Below are 18,992 nucleotides of genomic sequence, written 5' to 3'. Positions count from 1 at the left end.
CGTGCTCGTGTTGAGTCAGTGAGAAATTCAACGAATTGGGCGGGGTTGCAAGCAAGACAACCCTTGGAAAAGGTCAACAGCGATTTTGAATGTTAGGCAAGGCTGCAAAGGCAAGTGGGTCCCTTTGATGCATTTTGCCTTATCGCCTGTTTGCTCACCCGTGTGAAGCCGGTGGCGAGGCTGAAGATGTGACATGGTGAAGTTTGCTGAAGTACTCCGTCATTCTCCAACCACCCAATTTATCAGCCATTGACCCTGCTCTTGCGTCGAATTTTTCTGCAAGCATCTATTCGGATCAGAACAACGAGATGTCTAATCTGGCAAGGGTCAACCGAGAGCGGTACCTTGTGGTAAGTCTTCGTATGAAAGTCCACCAAGACAGCGCCTGAAGTGCCACGTGTGGCGTCATGCCGAAGATCTGGCCTGGCGGCTTTAGCTGGCAGTTGCCCATCTTACCCAACACCTGCTGACGGCGAATGTAAGGCCGAAACCTATGCGAAGAACGGAGACGTCCGCGAATGTCTTGAGATATGCTGGCAGATGCGGCTCCAGTCAGACCTTTCCCTCTACCAGCGAGCGTGGGTAAACCTCCTCATCGCATCGGTCATAGATGTTCAGAACTATCCGGATTGCGACAAATACCCTAAGGAGGTCAAGGCTCTTGTAGAGCAAATTCGGTGAGCAGATGTCCCCATGTATCTCGACTTACACGCTTCATTCGAGATGCGACGTATAACTGTTTGCTTCTCTGTGTGCCCAGTACGGCACTCTGGTCTTCTCTTCCAGGTCAAGTGGACATACTGACGGGTCTTCATTACAGACGCGAGGTACCAACACTGGGTCCGAAATCGTCCTCTGCACTACACTATCTCGAGGCCAAGGCCGATGAGTTGCAGGGCCAAATCGAGCGACTGCAAAAGGAAGTAGCCGAAAAGCATTCAACACTCGTTCCAGATAATCGTGTCTTCCACGAGGAGACCAACAAAACGATTTTGAACGACTTCAACAAGGATGCAGACGAGCCTGTGGATAAGAGCATAGAGGAGAAGCAATGGACGATCGAGGGCATGTATACTGACCTTGGCTTCGGCTATGGGAGAAACAAGCCAGTGGTCGATCCTCCTATTCTTCATGAACCAATCTTGACGGGCGATAAGGTGATGGGAAGCTTCTCCTCGGAAGTAGGCGGTCAGCCCAGCTCTCAGCCATCCGTGTTTTCCAACAAGCCTGAGGGTGATGTTCAGATGTCTGATGCGACGGAGGTGTTCGGGTCAAGTTCTCCGAATCTTGTGGCGAAGACTTCTGACAGTGAGTCAACTGAAAGCGGCGGATGAGCGAAGGGAAAACTCGAGGTCATTCGACTACGAGGAAGCTAGCTGTGTCGAGTCACTCGAAAGCCACGAAGATGGCATTCAGCAGCGAGCGAGATCGTGGCATCGACAGACTGCGCAGTCAGTGAGCGCTTCTTCGAAATTCAGTGGACTCGGAACGTAGCGGCTATCATGGCAGGCATGAGCGGTATCGCAGGACCGGCGGCATGGGGCGTTCTCGCTTCCCGGTCGGCGGTGTCTTTTCTCGTGTGCTGATCGCGGTTCGAGGTCTGCCAGTCGACTGCGCACGAAGGGCCATCTCGAGAGGGGCTGCCGCGTAACTTCCACAACCATTATGGACCGCGGGATTGCGAGGTCTGGGAATGCGGCAGAGACGGATAGTTGCTGCAACAAATGAGAACAACGAATATCTACTTCATAGCAATTCGTGGAACGTAGGTACGCAAGAAGATGAAATTCTAAGTCGTAGGATGGGGTTCATGTTCAAGTTGACGTTCGAAGCCGCATTTGAGAAAGCTTGGCAGAAGTAGTTTATCCCGAGTTCCGACCGAGCGACCCAGGCCAGACCCGGTGAATTACAGGTATGCAGGCGCTGTGAGGCACACACTATTTTCTTCAGACGAATACAGCAATATGTGCCCGAGAAGAACGTGACGAAGCTGCATTGTGGTCTCTGGAGGTTGGTAGCCAGGGCGTGGTGCAGCGTCCGCTGCTCAGCAGCCACGAAGTATGTTGTAGAAGACGCTGGCCCGCATGCCTCTCATCTATTTCATGCACGTGCCTTGAGGATCATTGCCAGCTATTGGGAAATTCGCTGCTACTTTCGGAGATTCACAAACATTGCAGACAGGCAGGGATCGTGTTGAAATGCTTTCGCCTTGTCATTCAGGAGGCTATCGAACATTCACCCGTTGCTACCTCCATCATTCCCTAGCTGGTTCGAGCCCTTCGAACTGCCATTGATGCCCGTAAACCATTCCCGAAGACCCAAAACTCCGTTGCCATTGTCGTGAAGATGATAGCTTAACCGCCGAAGCCGTACAGAGTACGTCCTTTTGCAAAGTTAGTGACCGTTCCTCACCATCAGGGATGGGTACCAGATACCTTGACGTTTTAGCGCATATACAACATCGAGCGATGTGACAGCTGAGCAGTTGTTAGCGTGGATGTGTCATGGGAAAGAGGCAGGACTCACTCTTGCGCTTGGCGTGCTCGGTGTAGGTGACTGCGTCACGGATGACGGACTCGAGGAATGATTTGAGAACACCACGAGTTTCCTCGTAGATCATAGCTGAGATACGCTTGACGCCACCACGACGAGCGAGACGACGGATAGCTGGCTTCTGCGGTGATGTCAGTGTTTGTTGTGTCTGTCGCAGTCGAGACGACGTACGGTAATTCCCTGAATATTGTCGCTATCATGTTTGTTAGCTTCATCGTCGACCTAGAAGACTATACAAGTCATGTAGGACATACCGAAGGATCTTACGATGACGCTTAGCACCTCCCTTGCCAAGCCCCTTGCCACCTTTGCCACTAGAGAGGATGTCAGCACATGTAGATGAAGTAAGGTGGGCGACAGGGAGGTCGCGTGGCGGCGAGGCGCCTGACGCGTCGAAAGACAGCGACATTTAGGAGCAGACATACCGGCCAGTCATGATGATTGAGTGTGTTTTGGAAGGTTAAAACGTGTGTGGATGTGGTTGAGATGTATGCGGGATATCGAGTCTCTGGAAGAAACCGACTTTCGGGGAAGTTAAGTAGGAGGCACAAACGTGAAAGCCCGACAAATCACTCCCATCGGGTCACCGAGCGGTTGACATTTTTGCCCAATCAAAATTCGTGTCGCCGAGATGGTGAAGAGAGTCCATCGTCTCAATCGGGAAAGGCGGTAGGCGGGCTGCCGGTGCTTGGGGTCGCCCGTATTGCTTCATTGTGTTAATGCACAATCAAGAACGCTTCCCACGGCGATCAGAACGCGAAAGTCGAACGCAGCGATGCAGACAGTAGGAAGAGCATTTGCACATCTTGAACGAGCAGAAAAGAGCAATGACTGGTGATACAATCGAGTTGGATCAGAGAAGCAGGATCATGTTGCCAAGTGATCTGATGAAGAGCGAGGGAGTGGGGCAGGCGCGACGGCGTTAATCATGATTAGGCTGCGCAACCTAGATCAACCTTATGGCAGGAGCGTACTTAGCTGCGCTGAACTTCCCTCCACTTTCTCCATTCTCCTTCATCACCGCCACACCCATCCAATTCGATAACATTCATCGAACGCATTCGAATAACTTCTCAATACTCATAACAACCACTCAAGTCATCCTTCGCAATGGCTCGCACCAAGCAGTAAGTCTCTTCGCCTTCGGCGTCGCCGCTGCCGCACGTCGTTGGCCCAAAACATCTTCACCGATGTCTCGTTCATTCACCTCAATCTTCTTTGAACTTTTGCGCTGACTTCAAGGCTAGAACTGCTCGTAAGAGTACTGGCGGAAAGGCGCCCAGAAAGCAATTGGTGAGTCTGCTCCTCGGCTTCAGAATGACCTCGTCGTCGCTTCTGAAGACCAAAATGTCTCCCACCTCGATCAGCAATGCTAACGATCGTTCGAACAGGCCTCCAAAGCTGCTCGCAAGAGTGCTCCCTCTACCGGTGGTGTGAAGAAGCCTCACCGCTACAAGCCCGGTACCGTCGCTCTCCGAGAGATTCGCCGCTACCAGGTTAGTTCATCATCATTTCAAAATGTGAACACAGCTGATTCTCTTCCAGAAATCCACCGAGCTCCTCATTCGCAAACTGCCCTTTCAACGTCTGGTCCGCGAAATCGCCCAAGACTTCAAGTCCGACCTCCGCTTCCAATCTTCGGCTATCGGTGCTCTCCAGGAGTCCGTTGAGGCCTACCTCGTCTCTCTCTTCGAGGACACCAACCTGTGCGCTATCCACGCCAAGCGTGTCACCATCCAGTCCAAGGACATTCAGCTCGCTCGTCGTCTCCGTGGCGAACGCTCTTAAGCGTTGAGTGAGTGTGATGATAGGGGTGTTCGGGGTTACAACATCATGACAGGCGAAACGGAATGAATTCAGGCATGCTTTTTTACGGAAATGGGAACCAATACGATTGCTTTGTATCGATATCAACCATAGCATCGTAGACGCAAAGCGGAACGCTTGGGTCAAATAAATTACTTCAAACTCCAAATTTTCTCGTAGACTTCCTTCATCCATGTATCGGTCGTTCAGGCCTCGCCTGAGATATCCTTCGCGACGCTTGTACTCGCAGAAGCCTGAGAAGAAAGACCCCGTTGACATTCCCACCAACCTCTGGTACCACCGATTGGGGCCGGTAACCCACTTCTTCGGCTGGTTTGTAGGTCAGCCCAGCCTTCAATGACCAACACTTACGCTTGTAGCACCGCAAGCAGCAGAAGAGACCTCTGACTGTCCAGCTATGCACATCTCTTGTCACGTATCTCTGCGGTGACATCCTCGCTCAGAATGTGGGAGGGGAAGAGTACAGTGGCTCGAGGACCGTCCGGATGCTCACGATAGGCGCAATATCTTCAATACCCGGCTACAAATGGTGCGGAACACCAGTAAGCCTCGACAAAGCTGACTATTGCAGGTTCATGTTTCTGGGCAACAACTTCAACTATGCGTCAAGGACTCTATCGATCTTCACGAAAGTATGCGTCCAGCAGGCCGTCTTCACGCCCATCTTCAACACCTACTTCTTCGGCATGCAAGCCCTCCTCACAGGCGAAAGCCCCTCGGGAATCATTGAGCGCATCAAGGCAGCAGTCCCTGTGAGTATGCTCAGATCTCTGCAGCTGTGGCCGGCCGTGACTGCCATTTCATTTGCCTACGTAAAGCCCGAGTACCGTTTCATGTTCAGTGGCATCTTCGCAGTCGGTTGGCAGGCATATCTTTCCTTCCTCAATAGAAAAGAAGAGAAGCTAGAAAGGATAGGAAACCACCCAGGCAGAGCTCTGGCTCAGTTCGAAGGCAAGAAGAAGTAAATCGGAGAGGATATAGACATAGATCAAACCACTTCACACGTTCCATGACGCGCATACTTTCACGATGTCGACCGATGTCGACGACTTGCAGTTCTCCGACTTCGATCCCGAAGACCTAGACGAGATCTCGCGTCTCGCCGACGATGTTGAGGCAGACACGCGTCTAGACGTGGTTGACATTGAAGACTATGAGCCTCCGCACGGCATTCGCCTTCCAGCGAGTTCGCCGATTCAGTACAACCACATCTCTGTCCAGACTGGTACGTCCAACACCACACGCGTGGGATATACTGACACTGACGAGCGCTTAGTACGAGCACAATCAGCTGAACCAGAGCCTCCCCCAGCAGACATCGCCGAAACTGCGCCAGAGCCGGACACGCGGTCACCTCTCGAACGATTCCGTCGTCCACCGAAGAAAGCCCTCTCGGTCACTGATCTGGTCTCGCCAGCATGGTGCGAACTACAGTACTGGTACACTTTGACGCGTCATGGACGAAAGAGACGGACACCGGCCATGAAACAAGGCACAACAGTCCATCAAGCACTTGAGGAGGAAGTTCACATCACCGTGCCTGTAGACACGCCTACGAAGGAGGACGGCTGGGGTCTGCGCATCTGGAACGTCATCCAGGGCATCAGAACCCTCAGGGACAACGGCTGCACGCGCGAACTCGAGATATGGGGCACAGTTGGCGGCGAGATCGTCAACGGCGTCATTGACGAGCTCAGCTACGATTGTCCAGATCCGAACCTAGAAGCCAAAGTCGACAAGCAGGCTGGCAAGAAACCAGTCGTGCCAGACCTTCCAGAACGCCAGACATCGATCGCAGACTTCCTGGCTCCAGCCTCTCAGCAGGAGAATGGCCAGTCTCTCGAGGCGGCTCTTCGCCCTTCTCAGCCCATGCTCAAACAGAAACCAATCTATGTAACAGACATCAAAACGCGAGGCAGCAAGACACTTCCAGGCTTGAGCGCGATGCGACCAGCCATCTTACAGCTACATCTCTACCATCATATGCTCGAGAACCTAGCACAGGGCAACTTTGCTCTACAGCAGCTGGCAGAACGGTACGGCTTCGATACGAACGCAGCTTTCTCAGACTCATTCATCGCACAAGTCGGCAGCCTGAACCAGGAGATGAGTCAGTCCTCGAATAGTTCGGAAGACTCCCTCGACATACTACTCAAGCACAACAGTCTCTCATCACTCTGGAGCTTCATGCTCAGTGAATTCAGGCAGACGTTCCTGCTGCCTGTTGAAAGTCAAGCACCGACATCAACACCCCAATCCGTGGCCGATTTACCGGCTCCAGAAGCGCAGCCTACACGTCTATCGCCGATTTTGACCGTGGAGTATCTTTCAGCCACATACGAGCATCGTCGAGGAGAATCGACACGCCAACATTCGTTGGGTCGTAAGTCATTCGTCTTCAATTCGGGCTACCTGAAGGCATACCTCGAAGACAGTCTGAATTGGTGGCATGGCGTACGTGAAGCCAAAGGCGTCGAGCTGCAAGAGGCATGGAAATGTCGATATTGCGACTTCCGCGATGACTGTGTCTGGATCCATGATCGAGATAGATCCGCATATCAGCAGGCTGTAGACCGGAAGACCATGCGGAGCGACCCGCTTAGTACGAAGAGCGAAGTTTGAGCAACGGCCATTGCTGATATATGAAGTCGGCCAGTTTCTGCGAAGCCGGACAGCGTGGGACGATTGGAAATCTAGTCCAGATGAAGCCAGCTTACAGTGCAAAATGTTGGGCGACGGGGAAACTCACCGAGAGCAAGACAATTGTGATCCTGGCCATCGAATTGCGATCGCGATAATCTGCCTCGCGCTGTTACTTCCTTGCACCTCCTAGACTTCCTGCAGCGAAGTGACTGGCCTCTGGACTACCTCGTGGCCACATTGCATGCAGAGCAAACGCACGGAGTTTACGGTTTAAACGATTTGGACATCGCGAGCAGAATCAGCCAACGCTGGCGAGCAGTTCAACAGAGAGTTTCCTGCCGCGGGCTCCTTCCACTTTGCCAAGACGATTTGGGCGTGCCCTGTGGTTCTCTTCTACTCGAAACCAACTGGTATTTAGCTTCTGGTCCTCGTGCCACACTCACACCATGACTGCCTGCACGATTGAGCGCCATGGACAATGTTTCACGCTTTCATCGCGCTAGGTATGAGATAGTAAGTTGTGCCAGCTTCCTCGACCGCCAACAATTCACGTTAGTAGGCTCTCGACCTGAGGATGAACGGAAAATACGAGGAGGCTTTTGGCGTCTGCCATTGTCTTTTGAGTTGCCGCGATCTGTCTGACTATCGTCGCGCGTTGGTCAGCATTCTAGCAGCAGCAACCCTCCAGGACTTACAGGAAGAACGTGCAGACGAAATCGAGCGTCTGGTCAAAGAAGGTCTCGAGTCTCTAGCTACCGCACATAGACTCTACGCATTCACCCTCACCAAGGCAGACGTCGAGGAGCGAGAGCACTGGGAAAGCTTCGCAGAAGAAATCCTCGAAAAGATTGAAGCGGGCAAAGCGCGACGCAAAGACGATAAAACGAAGGGAATCGACTCCGCTCAAGAGTCAAACATTAGCGGAGTGGAGAAAGATACCGTGAAGCCTACGAACATGCTCGACGCCGACAACGAAAGCTTGCAGATCCCTGAGCGGCAGTTGGCACGGACCGGCTCAATTCGTGAAACAGAGAACAGCAAGCCTGAGGAGTGGGATGCGAAGGCCATCGATCGGTTCTTTGGTGACGAAGAAACATTGCCGAAACTTAAGTCGCAGTGGCAATCGATGCAAAGCAACTCAGCTGGCGAGGCCGAGGCAAACGAGGGCGCAGACGATATCGCAGATACTACGGATCTGCGGGAAGATGTCTATAATACACCGCAATGTCTCAAGTTCCCTGCTCGCCCTCTGACACCTGAGGGGCAGCTGTTGCCGGGCATCTCCACCCATAAGGAAGTAGGTGATGGCTTCGGTGCTGTCAATGGGATATGGGATTACCCTGAATTGCCGTCGCCGCCGATACTGCCGCTGATGAGCAACTTGGCCGGTCAGGCAGAGGTAGACGAGGATGATGAGGACATCGCAGAGGTTGTGGATGTCATGGAGAAGACCAAGGAGTTCATTGCACGGACTGTGGATAATATCGGCAAGAATGTGGACGATATGGCGATGGCTGTGGATGATATTGGGATTACTAAGGGCAGGATTTGGCAGGCTTTGAGGAATATGCAGGAGCTTGTCGAAGATCTTGCGATCCCCGTGGGTGCTCGCTGGCGGCGGCAGCAAGACGCTACTACTCCCGAAAAAGTCGGTGTGAAGGCCTATTCCCTGAGCACAGGTGACACACTCCACTGTCATCAAGAAGGATTCCGAACTCGTGAACGCACAGCTGCAACCGACACATCGCTGCTGAGCCCCATGCAAGGCAAGGAGAGTAAGGCGCAAGCAACAAAGGCATTTATGTACCATACACCGGGACCAGGAGCGGAGTGTGGGTATCCGCAGTGGGCAATTGATTTTAGTGGCGAGCTGGTACGTATGCCTAATCTCTATCGGCGGCTATGATGCGGCAGCCTGCCCACTGGGTTCGCTCCCAGAAGAGGTCGAAGAAGGCACGCAGGACAAGATTGCTGTGGCGGCACGAAGACGGCTAGAGCTACGCCCGCAGAGCAGCTGCACCGGACGAGATCATTACCTCGATTTCAGTGATATGGTCTCAATGCAAATGATCATACATGCTACTCTAAGTCGCTATGCTATGAACGCTGTAAATGCGAGAGTGCTCCAGACTGTCCATCCCTGCGCTCTGAGCCCTTTTCGCGTCCAATGAAATGCTTCTCACAACATATCGTTGTCTCAATCATACCTCATCAGCCCTCCTCCGCTTCAACAAACAATGCTCGCCCCAAACCCTCCGCATCCACCTCGGCAAATCTTCCTCCTTCCACCCCAACTCCTCTACGCCAGGCACCCACATCACCCTCCCCAACACCCCACTCCTCGCCGTATCCAAGAACGGCTCGCACGCCACCTTCTCCCACTTCTCCGTATCCAGGACATAGGCCGGCTCCTCCACGTCCCCATCATGACCACCACTTCCTCCCTTCTCAACCTCGCCCCCTCCTCCCTCCTCCTTGCTCGGAAAATACGAGTCCACCAAAAAGTCACAATGTTCTACGCTGTCGATATACTTATGCACATCCTCCTCATTCCGATCATTCATCCCACTCGGAACCAAATGCGTGCCCCCAAACAGCCCCACCGTGTACTTTGCCTCGCTGAACTCCCCTGGCAGTAAACCCTTGAATTTGCTCGGGAGGAATTTCGGGCGGTGTGGTGGCTTTGAGGGCAGGAGGAAGGAGGTGGGGAAGCGGTACCAGTCTTTTGCGAGGCAGACGTTTACTTGTGCTTGTGATGAAGCGGGAACTGAGCCGGTGGAGGGCGAGGAGCGGCTGTGAGCTGGCAGATGGCTGTAGATTTTGAGGGGGGCTTGGTAGGCGGTGACGGTGCCGAGGGTGCGGAGGAGAGAGATGTTGAGTGTGAGAAAGACTGTCAGGAGGATGACGAATAGTTTTGCGCGGGCGGGGATTTTGGCGAGGAGGGAGTTCGTGTTAGTTGGGCGGTGGCCGAGCCAGGTGAGCAGCATGTGTAGTGCGATGGCGGCGTTGAGGGCCAGGAACGGGTAGGCCGGGTACATGAAGCGTTCTTCCTTGTGGGGCTGCATGGTAAAGATGGCGAGCCACAGGTAGAAAGGCGAGAGAAGTATTATGGTGCGAAAGACTGTTTGTTTTGTGGTTTGGCCGCGGAAGAATAGGGTTTGAATGACGAGCATGGGAAAGGAGGCGAGGCTCAGGAGAAAGAAGGCGTTGAAGTTGAGGAGCAGGTTGCGGATGTAGTAGTGCCAGGGCTCTGTGCCGAAAATGTCGGGCCCGCGGTCGCCGCCGGTGAAGACGTTGTAGAGGACAATGCGTAAAGGACGATGACGAGTTTGTGGAAGAAGAAGGCGTCGATGCTGACTTGAATGGCGAGGACGTTTAGGCAGCGAGCTATACCGTCAAGGTAGCGGCGGAAGAGGTCGAAGGTATTGGACATGAGGATTGCGGAGAGCCAGTCTTCGAAAACGAAAGGGAGGATGAGTGCGCCGGCGAAGGGCCAGCCGAGGAGGGCGCCGATGCCGAACCACATGATTCCCTGGGCGGTCTTGGGGCCGCCGTTGTGCCAGTCCATGAAGGCGGTGAGGCCGAGGGTTGAGGTGTACATGGCGAAGCTGGAGGGAAGGAAGGCAATGGATGCGTAGAAGAAGCCGGGGGTGAATGCGGCGATCATGAGGTAGAACACCCCGATGCGAGGGTTCAGCGTCCGACTTATCGCAGAGTAGAGGCGGACTTCGGTGGAGGCACATATCAGGGCGAAGACAAGTCGCAGGCCGTAGAATTCGAATGTCTTAGAGCCGGTGATGAGGTGGATGAGTTTGGTAGGGAGGGCATGGATCAGAATGTAGGCCCAAGAGCGAATGCTGTACTCCGGGGAGTACTCCCAGGTCTGCAGACCGGAGCCATGGTTGAGATAGTGGAGGGGCTCCCAGTAGTTGTAGGTTTCGTCGCAGTCCTGGATGGGTGCACGTAGAGCGGCGAAGGAGTGGGAGAGCAGAGTGACCCAGAGAGCAACATTGAGAGGAATGTAAAACTGGACTGGTGGTGGGACAAGTTGCTTTTCTGCTGGTTTGCTACTTCCTGCCGTCGACTTCTCCCCTACTCTCCCCGGGCCCGTCTCCATACTGTGCTCCGTTGCGTCTGATGGACATGAACTATACGACGAAAGGACAAGATGCAATGGATTGAGGTGTTCAAGAGGTCGCTCGGGGACAAATTTGACTTCTTTAACGGGCGCCTTATGGGGCTCGGTTTATGGTCGATATGACGTCAAACGATCCGCGATGCAGATGCAATCCGCGTCTCTCCAATGTGAAAATAAATTCGAGAACCACTTCACAGGTCCTCTTGTGCATACAACCTGCGAAATGTCAGAGCCTCTGGTACCCGACCAAGCAGCGCCTGCCGTGACCCTGCCTGGCTTGGGTTTTCTTGCAGAACTACAATCTGCTGAAGAATCGTCTGCTCGAAACCCTTCCACCCAAGAGCAGCCAACCGAAGTCCTCACAACCGAAGCAGCACCTACCGAAAGTCTGGCAGTTGAGGCGGCGCATCCTGAAGTTCCGCATTCTGCGGACCTATCCACCGATCTAGTGCCTACTGGAGTCCTTCACACCGAAGCACTGCCTTTTGAAGCACCGCCTGCTGAAGTAACACCGTCCGACGTCTACACCACCGAGGTAGCGCCTGATGGAGTCCTTCAGACCGGTGTAGCGCCATCTGGCGTCGTTACAGCTGACACACAGCCTGCTCAAGTGCCACCTCCCGAAGCACGACCAATTCAAGCCCCAACCACTGAGACACCACCTGCTGCAGCAGCGACGACCGAAGAAAAACCTACTGGAACCTTTCCCACTGAAGCTCAGCCTACGGACACACTCTCTGCTGAAATACCGGCAACATCTTCCCAAGCGACTGCACTACCTCAGGGTGCGCCCGACAGAGAATGGGAAACCGACTCTTCGCCCATCAGTTCGTCTGACTCCGACAGCAGCTCCGATAGCGACTCCGATGTTGGAAACACAGCCGAAGTAATTGAACGAATCCTACGAGAAGAGAAGGACGAAGATGGCGAAGCGAACACCAACACTCGCTCAGGCCCAAGCACAGTACACGAACAAGCCGAAGATGTGCCTCCGATTCCTGCCATCTCCATGACCGACCAGACACCGATCGTTCCGTTAGGCAACGTCCAGAATGTCATCGACAACACTGTGCTCATTGCAGGCCATATGAGCGGCGCCCAAAACGTCCTTGCGCCCGGCTCTGTACTTTGTCTGCAGGATCGCTCCATCATCGGAGTTGTCGCGGATATCATCGGTCGAGTGGAAAGACCCATGTACACTGTTCGCTTCCGCGATCGCGAGTCTATCAGTCAAGCACGCATCACAGAGCCAGGCACCAGCGTCTTCTTCGTTCAGCCTCACTCCACATTCGTCATGACACAGCCCCTACAAGGTCTCAAAGGCAGCGACGCGAGCAATATCCACGATGAGGAGGTCGGCGCTCAGGAGGTGGAGTTCTCGGACGATGAACAGGAAGCGGCATACAAACGGGAGATGAAGCAGAAGCGAGAATACAAGCGGGAGCAGCAGCGAGGACCACGGCAGGAACAGCAGCGAGATCCACGCCGGGAATACCAACGGGGACCGCCCCAGCAATATCAGCACCAGAATAGCTGGGGAAGGCCATATGCACCACCTGACCCTACGTACCAGGGCTACCTAGACTATGGTCGATGAGTGCCTACCCAATGGTCAAAAAGGCGGAATCCGACCTTGCCAAGCCTGACACCTCAAGGGGCGTCCGGGTGAGGGTGTTTCGACAGTCAGTAGCATGGGAATCCGGGCTTCGGAGCCCAACGCTCCAGATCCAATCCGTCGGTGTGACGAGCTGGACTGGATCGGAAGGAGTAGGATCTGGTCTTCACTAACGGCCTAGCCTCCCAGCGGCCGTCTAACGGCAACGGTGTCAAGGGTCAAGCAGAGCATGTGGCATCTGCACATCAATTGCGCCACGAGGACAGATCGCACATCTGGTCAATGATTGACATGGTTTCAAATGAGCGTATTTCTTGCCATCAACTCGGCTACTTTGGGTGAAACCGGCCTTGCTGCGACTCCGGCTCTCGTCGCTGTTCCACCTTGCCATCACAACCTCGACGCTGGATCCCGCTTTCCAAACCGACCAAGCCCCAAGCCACCTCACTTGGGACAAGCACCAGCATTCGAATAACTGCTCAACGCATTTCCTGTTCCACTCAACGTGATACATTCCCCGACTTTCACAGCGTTGACTCCAGCCACACATTGCTTGGATACCTCCTTCCCAGCACACGCCTGGCGTGAGTAGACCGTCAGCTGCTGGAAGCTTCCACCTTGGGCTTTCAGGCGATAGGAGGAGAAGCCTGGGTTGACGTATGCGCATGAGCTGTCGTAGACGTTTCTTTCGCCTACTTTCGTGCCGCTGCAGCCTCCACCGGAGAACATTTCGACGACGGCGGCGGATGTCAGAGGCGCGATGGCCAGTAGAGGAGCGATGAGTGCTTTGGTGAGGTGCATGTCTTCGGCTGTGAAGGAGGTATCGGAGATTTTGCCTGGGCAAGATGGAAGTCGGTGTATCGTTTGCTTGAAGGGGTTGTCTGGTCTAGTGTCAAACAGGAGTACGTGACGGGACTTTATATGTCCTTACCTTCCTTTTGACCTCGACATCGATACTGGCCCCAATGCGAAGAATTGCCAGATGCCTTAGCCAAATTGCTTTGTGCGGCGAGTCGCCTTTAGCTCTCTTGTCTGCTTCACTGATCACGGCCCCGGATTGCGAAACCTTCTCTGCATGAATGTAATGGCACTGAACATGCTGCTAGGCTGTTCTATGCACGAGTAAGACCTGTTATGAGGCTTGCTTCTGGCCATGCTGACAACTGCATGTTGTCATGGAGCAGCGTCGCACTTTAGCGAACGGCCTGCGGATCAGCAAGATCTGGCAAGCATCTCTCGAATCGTCTGATCCAGTTCCACAGGGGTCCGACATGCTTTCCCCACGGTACTAATTTCGGAAAGGCACATCTTTGAAGCAACGATACAGAAATGATCACGCATGAGCCTAAGTTTCTGCCCAGCAAGGACGTCCTGGTATGCCAAGAGCTACTCGCGTTACAAACGCCTCTTCCCAGCCAGACGCTGTCGCTTTGTCGACATTCAGCATTGTATTGGTGATCAAGGCCTGACAAGAGCATCATTGTCGCCAAAAGCCCACACCCCAAAAATACGCACGGACATCATGCGACCACAAAAGTCTTCTTTCAAGCACAGACCAGCCTATTGTCTCCACGACTATGCTTGTGTTGCCCATCAAAGGCAGTCAGCAACGTCTCATACCACAAACTAACCTTTTACCCTCGCCCCGAAGTGCTCTTCTCGCAAAGAACCAACAGCATCGTAGCATCCTCCTTCAACCCAGGTAATACAATATTCCCTGCCCACCCCATCGAACCAAATATGCCAGTCCTCCCCCCATACCAGCCCAGCGCCGCCCTCGTTACTGGCCTCGTCACACGCAATACGGCGCTTCCAAACCAAAACAATCTGACCTTGATCGGCCTCGGTTTCGCTGTCCTCATTCTGGTAGTCATTGTCATCGTTGCATGTCTTTGTAAGCGGCGACCAGGTAAGAAGGCCACTTCAGGTTGAGTCAGAGAAGGTAAGTGGATCCAAGGACTTCGCCGGTAAGTCGCTCACTCCCGTCGTGCAAGATTCGGAGGGCAGGCAAGGCGGAAGGCGAGGATAAATGCGCACGCATGGCGCCTTCCAGATCGAAATGTAAGTATAGGCAAGAGCGTGAAAATCAACGTCCATACCATTGAATCATTTTCCTCCACTGCTGTGCGACCCTATCGGGCACTACATACCTGACGCAAGCTGCGCACGAGCAGCGTCCGGGCTCCGGACTCACCCCAAGCCTCTCCTCTGAGTTCTCATAATAGCAAGCCTTGCCCCTTCATGCAATTCCGCTCCCTAGTACGTATACCGGTACTTCGGATTCCACTCGCCCATCTCTTCAATCTCGCTTCGTTCATCTGCGCAACCTTCTTGCTGCTGCTTGCCTTCCCACTGTCCCTCAACTGATTCTCACGTCTGAACCAGACCATCAGGCAGCATAGATGATTGTGCCATTGCGACCATGGCCATTGACACGGCGTGGCCCTTGACGTAGCGCGGGGCGTCTCCTGTGCTGTATAGCTAATGAAACAACGTCAGCTTGGTGAAGACTCATGCTCCACGGGGTATACTCACAAACGGGGCCATGATGCCCGAACAGTTGCCGATCGTCAATTGCAGTCCAGTACCTGTTGTCCGCTTCCCATATCTGGGGTTGTTGCTGGGCAGCCACGCCAGTGGAAGGCCGACAATCACATACAGACCCATCGCGACCATGAAGCAGGCGAAGTATTTGACGCCATTGCTAACATTGCTGACCAGGATGGCGTAGCCCACGATACTAACCAAGCCAAACGCCACGGTAGGTATCCCTCGTCGTTGGAATCTGTCAGAGAAGTACGCCACGGTCAGGTAAGTGATAGCACCCAGCGCATAACACGGAATCGTGAGCGCTTGTACCTCCGCCGTCGACCATGTTCCCAAGCCTCTGATGATCGTGGGCAAGAATGTTCTGCGGTGCATTAGTCAGCCTCTCACCCTTCGTGAAACAAGCCCGAAGACAGGTGGCCGTGTGGTACTCACGAATACCCATACAACATCGTGTCCACCCCAAACTGCCCGATACAGAACGCCCAGATCTTCCAGTCCTTCAAGCCATCATACACATCCTTCTTGTGATACTTGTCTGCAGAATTCGTATACCCAACTTGTCGCTGCTTGCGCTTGACCATCAACGCCCTCTCCTCATCGTTCAGGTACCATGCGGTCTCGGGGCTATCTGCCAGCCACCAAAAGACCACCACACCCAACACGATGGTCGGCAGGCCTTCAATAATCAGAATCCATCGCCACCCAGACTGTCCAGCGGTGCCATCCATGAAGCCGATGCCGTAGGCAAGCAGTCCGCCCAGACTCCCTGCAATCGCGGCGCTCACGAAGAGGTATCCCACCCTCAACGCGATCTCCGACCTCGTGTAGAACAATGTGAGATAGATGGTCAGGCCCGGGAATAGCCCGCCCTCCAACGCACCCAGAATCAATCGACAGGCGATCAGCCGCCGAAACTCTGCGTGATGCCCGTGAGGGTGGCGACGATGCCCCAACCGACCGTAATGAAAGCGATCCATCGAGAAGGGCGTAGCTTCTTGATGACCAAGTTGCTGGGCAGCTCCGAGAGGACATAGGTAACGAACAAGATAGAGACGGCGATTTGGAACTGGTCGCCCTTGAGGCCGAGGTCGCGCTCTAAGCCGTAGAGGCGGGCGTTGCCGATGTTGACTCTGTCCAGGAAGGAGAAGAGGTAGAGGAGCATTACGGGTGGGACGATCCAGCGGTCGAGCTTGCGGATGACTCGCTGCTCGGCGGCTTCGTCGACGAGTTCGGTCACGCCATAGTTGGTGTCGTGTTTGAGGGACGGGTCTGGGCTCTCGGTCTTGTGGTCGACTTTCTCGGGGTCGGCTGTGGTCGACATCGTGTGTCCCTGAGAAATTACGAGTGAACTGGAAGTCGGGTTCCGGCAGTGGATATAAATGCAGCCGAGTCCTGGGCCCAGCAGTGTTGAGCACCGTGCACACCACCACAGTGCTTTTCCTTTCAACAACAACGACAACGCTCGTATTCGCTAGAGAATGGACGTTCGCTGATGACTACCTGGTAGAATCGACGAGGGGCTCGACACACCTGCAGAACACGGCTGCACGACCGTTTATAATCAGTCGTCAACAATCCCGGCCAAGAATACCAAGACCTCCTCCCAAGACCCTTATCTTTGGGGGAGGACGGCGCTATTTCGACCTTTGACACCATTAAAATGCTTGGTAAGTCGCTAAATGGACGATTGCCCATCACTCCCCATTTCTGGCTTGGGGTTGCAAGTCGCATTCGTGGTTATTGGCATATATTTTCGCGGGGTCCTGGTCCTACTAGGCACCGATACCAAGGACACGGGAATGGACAAGGGATTTGCTCGTATCCCCATCCGGAGTGACTCCTCGCATGCTGAGCTGGCACTGGTCAGGCACGATGGGATTCAGATTGCCTTGTCGGTCTAGGTTGCGTATGGTGTATCTACAGATGCAGGTGAGATTCGGAATCCTCCACGTTATTACTGCACTTGTAGCGTGGAGTTCCACGTGGTGGCCCGCAATGCACGGCACAAGAGGCCAGGCCGCCAAGGACGATTCTTGTGCCTCGTTGGAGTGAACACCAACGTAACGCACTGAACCAGTTCTTCGGCCAGATTGACCGTCCGGTGTGAGCGGCGAGTCGAGCAGGATCATGCATACCATGTCTTCTCTCGAAAAAGCCGCGGTTCGCCCGACTCCCACGCCAGGAGTCCAAGTACCTCGCTCTGATATCTTCACGCCATGAGCAGCATGCTCACTGCCAGGCCGGTCGTCTCGGCCACAATGCCAGTAGTACTTTGGGTGTGACTCCGCCTGGCTCAGAGATGCATCTCGCTTGCCTGATCTCACAACAGATTCAATATTCTAGAGTTGAATCCCGAGCACATGGCAAATTCAGGACGATATCAATAAGCGTGTACATGGGAGCATTCTCAGAAGTGTCATTCGCCGTCAAACTGCCCTCAATGGGTGGCGCAACCCGGAGGAGCAGGTCGGAATCGGCGCGGACAATGACATACAGTGTTGGCAAGTCCTGATGGAACCAAAGCCTCACGAATCGGAACGTTCGCCATGTCTGAATGCTGTGCAAGTCTTGCCCGAGACTCACCATATTTGATCCGGGAGATGAGGCATAGATCGGAAGAAGGCATGAATTGGGTGGCGAGCGAGGATGTCCAAGAAGATTAGGGGGACTCAAGAAGGGCGTAGCCGCATACTTCAGCCGGGACCCGAGCACGACGCCTTTGGCGGCCGATACGTTGGGCGGGCGAGAACCGAGTATGCTTGCAGGATATTGCAAGTGCAGAGACTAGCCAGAACGGCTTCGCTGACATGTCACCAGATCTGGTAGATGCGTAATATGCCATGCAGGTTCAGGGAGCTGGTAGAGGCGCAGTTAGTAGCATAGAAGTGAACGAAGGTAGGCGGATTGATCTAGCCAACTACCTTCTATTGGCTTCGTCCTCACACGCTGGCTTAATAGAGTCAATAATGTGCCAGCACGGCTCAACAGTCGTTCAGCTTATCCTCAATGTCCCATCAACATGTCCCTGTAATTCACTGGACCAGGCAGCAGCCTGATTCTGAATCATACCCAAGCAGTGAAGACGTCCCGGCCCATTCAGAAGAGTGATCGCTTCAACTTCACTGTGCCGAAGATGTACAAATAGGCGCATGCCTCAACTTTCTCCTTTTTTTCTTTAGATCACAACACTGTCTTCCCAGTGGAAGACGTGCGCCAGATCACACTTGCCATACCAAATTAGCATCCACTGCTACTTGATGTGGCGAGCTTCATGTCCTTCGACAAGGACACTGAGTTGAACCTGGGAGAGGCCGGTGCCCATCACAAGCGCTCAATGTCGACCAACTCATGGCCACTTCCATGGAATGAGTAGAACAGAAGCACAGTCGTTGTTGCACTAGCCAGAGCTGTGCAGACGACATGGAAGTGTTGTGAGCCGGTACGGGAATGGCTGCATGGGACGATGCCCCCAATAGCTGCGTAGGACGCTTCGTTCAAGGATCCGATCTGCATCGTGAACTCCCTTGCTCTATTGCATCTGTGCTAGCAGCTTCGGAATATCTCGTAGCAAAGGGGGCGAAATTCTGCATCTGGTGAGCATGCCACGACTGAACTTGTCGAAAGATGACCAGGACGGGAAGTTTAGATGAGGGAAAGTTGGCTTGC

The 18,992-nt window shown here is 53.8% G+C and overlaps 9 protein-coding genes across 9 annotated transcripts; 6 read left to right on the top strand and 3 right to left on the bottom strand.

The window, feature by feature from the left end:
* Window positions 1–308: 308 nt before the first annotated feature.
* AB675_11174 (uncharacterized protein) lies at window positions 309–1,334 on the top strand (the record flags this gene model as incomplete). The annotated part of the gene is made up of 3 exons (XM_018139998.1): window positions 309–350; window positions 484–677; window positions 821–1,334. The coding sequence occupies 3 exons, from the start codon at window positions 309–311 to the stop codon at window positions 1,332–1,334; spliced, it is 750 nt and encodes a 249-aa protein (XP_017995740.1).
* Window positions 1,335–2,354: 1,020 nt separating this feature from the next.
* On the bottom strand, window positions 2,355–2,989 carry AB675_11173 (Histone H4.2; the record flags this gene model as incomplete). The annotated part of the gene is made up of 6 exons (XM_018139997.1): window positions 2,355–2,383; window positions 2,436–2,477; window positions 2,527–2,674; window positions 2,725–2,746; window positions 2,808–2,867; window positions 2,979–2,989. 6 exons carry the CDS (start codon window positions 2,987–2,989, stop codon window positions 2,355–2,357), a joined length of 312 nt encoding a protein of 103 aa, XP_017995825.1.
* Window positions 2,990–3,512: 523 nt separating this feature from the next.
* AB675_11172 (histone H3) lies at window positions 3,513–4,341 on the top strand (the record flags this gene model as incomplete). The annotated part of the gene is made up of 3 exons (XM_018139996.1): window positions 3,513–3,680; window positions 3,945–4,049; window positions 4,099–4,341. 3 exons carry the CDS (start codon window positions 3,513–3,515, stop codon window positions 4,339–4,341), a joined length of 516 nt encoding a protein of 171 aa, XP_017995755.1.
* A 211-nt stretch (window positions 4,342–4,552) lies between these two features.
* AB675_11171 (Protein sym1) lies at window positions 4,553–5,345 on the top strand (the record flags this gene model as incomplete). Its single annotated transcript, XM_018139995.1, has 3 exons — window positions 4,553–4,696; window positions 4,740–4,909; window positions 4,952–5,345. 3 exons carry the CDS (start codon window positions 4,553–4,555, stop codon window positions 5,343–5,345), a joined length of 708 nt encoding a protein of 235 aa, XP_017995771.1.
* A 64-nt stretch (window positions 5,346–5,409) lies between these two features.
* AB675_11170 (putative exonuclease V, mitochondrial) lies at window positions 5,410–7,002 on the top strand (the record flags this gene model as incomplete). Its single annotated transcript, XM_018139994.1, has 2 exons — window positions 5,410–5,605; window positions 5,657–7,002. 2 exons carry the CDS (start codon window positions 5,410–5,412, stop codon window positions 7,000–7,002), a joined length of 1,542 nt encoding a protein of 513 aa, XP_017995784.1.
* Window positions 7,003–7,597: 595 nt separating this feature from the next.
* AB675_11169 (uncharacterized protein) lies at window positions 7,598–8,929 on the top strand (the record flags this gene model as incomplete). The annotated part of the gene is made up of 1 exon (XM_018139992.1): window positions 7,598–8,929. One exon carries the CDS (start codon window positions 7,598–7,600, stop codon window positions 8,927–8,929), a length of 1,332 nt encoding a protein of 443 aa, XP_017995823.1.
* A 295-nt stretch (window positions 8,930–9,224) lies between these two features.
* On the bottom strand, window positions 9,225–11,140 carry AB675_11168 (Alpha-1,2-mannosyltransferase alg9; the record flags this gene model as incomplete). Its single annotated transcript, XM_018139991.1, has 2 exons — window positions 9,225–10,273; window positions 10,417–11,140. The coding sequence occupies 2 exons, from the start codon at window positions 11,138–11,140 to the stop codon at window positions 9,225–9,227; spliced, it is 1,773 nt and encodes a 590-aa protein (XP_017995811.1).
* A 244-nt stretch (window positions 11,141–11,384) lies between these two features.
* Window positions 11,385–12,758, top strand: AB675_11167 (H/ACA ribonucleoprotein complex non-core subunit NAF1; the record flags this gene model as incomplete). Its single annotated transcript, XM_018139990.1, has 1 exon — window positions 11,385–12,758. One exon carries the CDS (start codon window positions 11,385–11,387, stop codon window positions 12,756–12,758), a length of 1,374 nt encoding a protein of 457 aa, XP_017995737.1.
* A 462-nt stretch (window positions 12,759–13,220) lies between these two features.
* AB675_11166 (putative transporter) lies at window positions 13,221–16,647 on the bottom strand (the record flags this gene model as incomplete). The annotated part of the gene is made up of 6 exons (XM_018139989.1): window positions 13,221–13,657; window positions 14,408–14,697; window positions 15,151–15,257; window positions 15,312–15,687; window positions 15,759–16,195; window positions 16,270–16,647. 6 exons carry the CDS (start codon window positions 16,645–16,647, stop codon window positions 13,221–13,223), a joined length of 2,025 nt encoding a protein of 674 aa, XP_017995776.1.
* Window positions 16,648–18,992: the final 2,345 nt, after the last annotated feature.

This window comes from Cyphellophora attinorum (assembly GCF_001299255.1).
Source record: "Cyphellophora attinorum strain CBS 131958 chromosome Unknown Contig36, whole genome shotgun sequence".
NCBI classification, from domain to species: Eukaryota; Fungi; Ascomycota; class Eurotiomycetes; order Chaetothyriales; family Cyphellophoraceae; genus Cyphellophora; species Cyphellophora attinorum.
The sequence above is the reverse complement of the archived record's forward strand: the minus strand, read 5'-3'. Positions and strand labels throughout refer to the sequence as shown.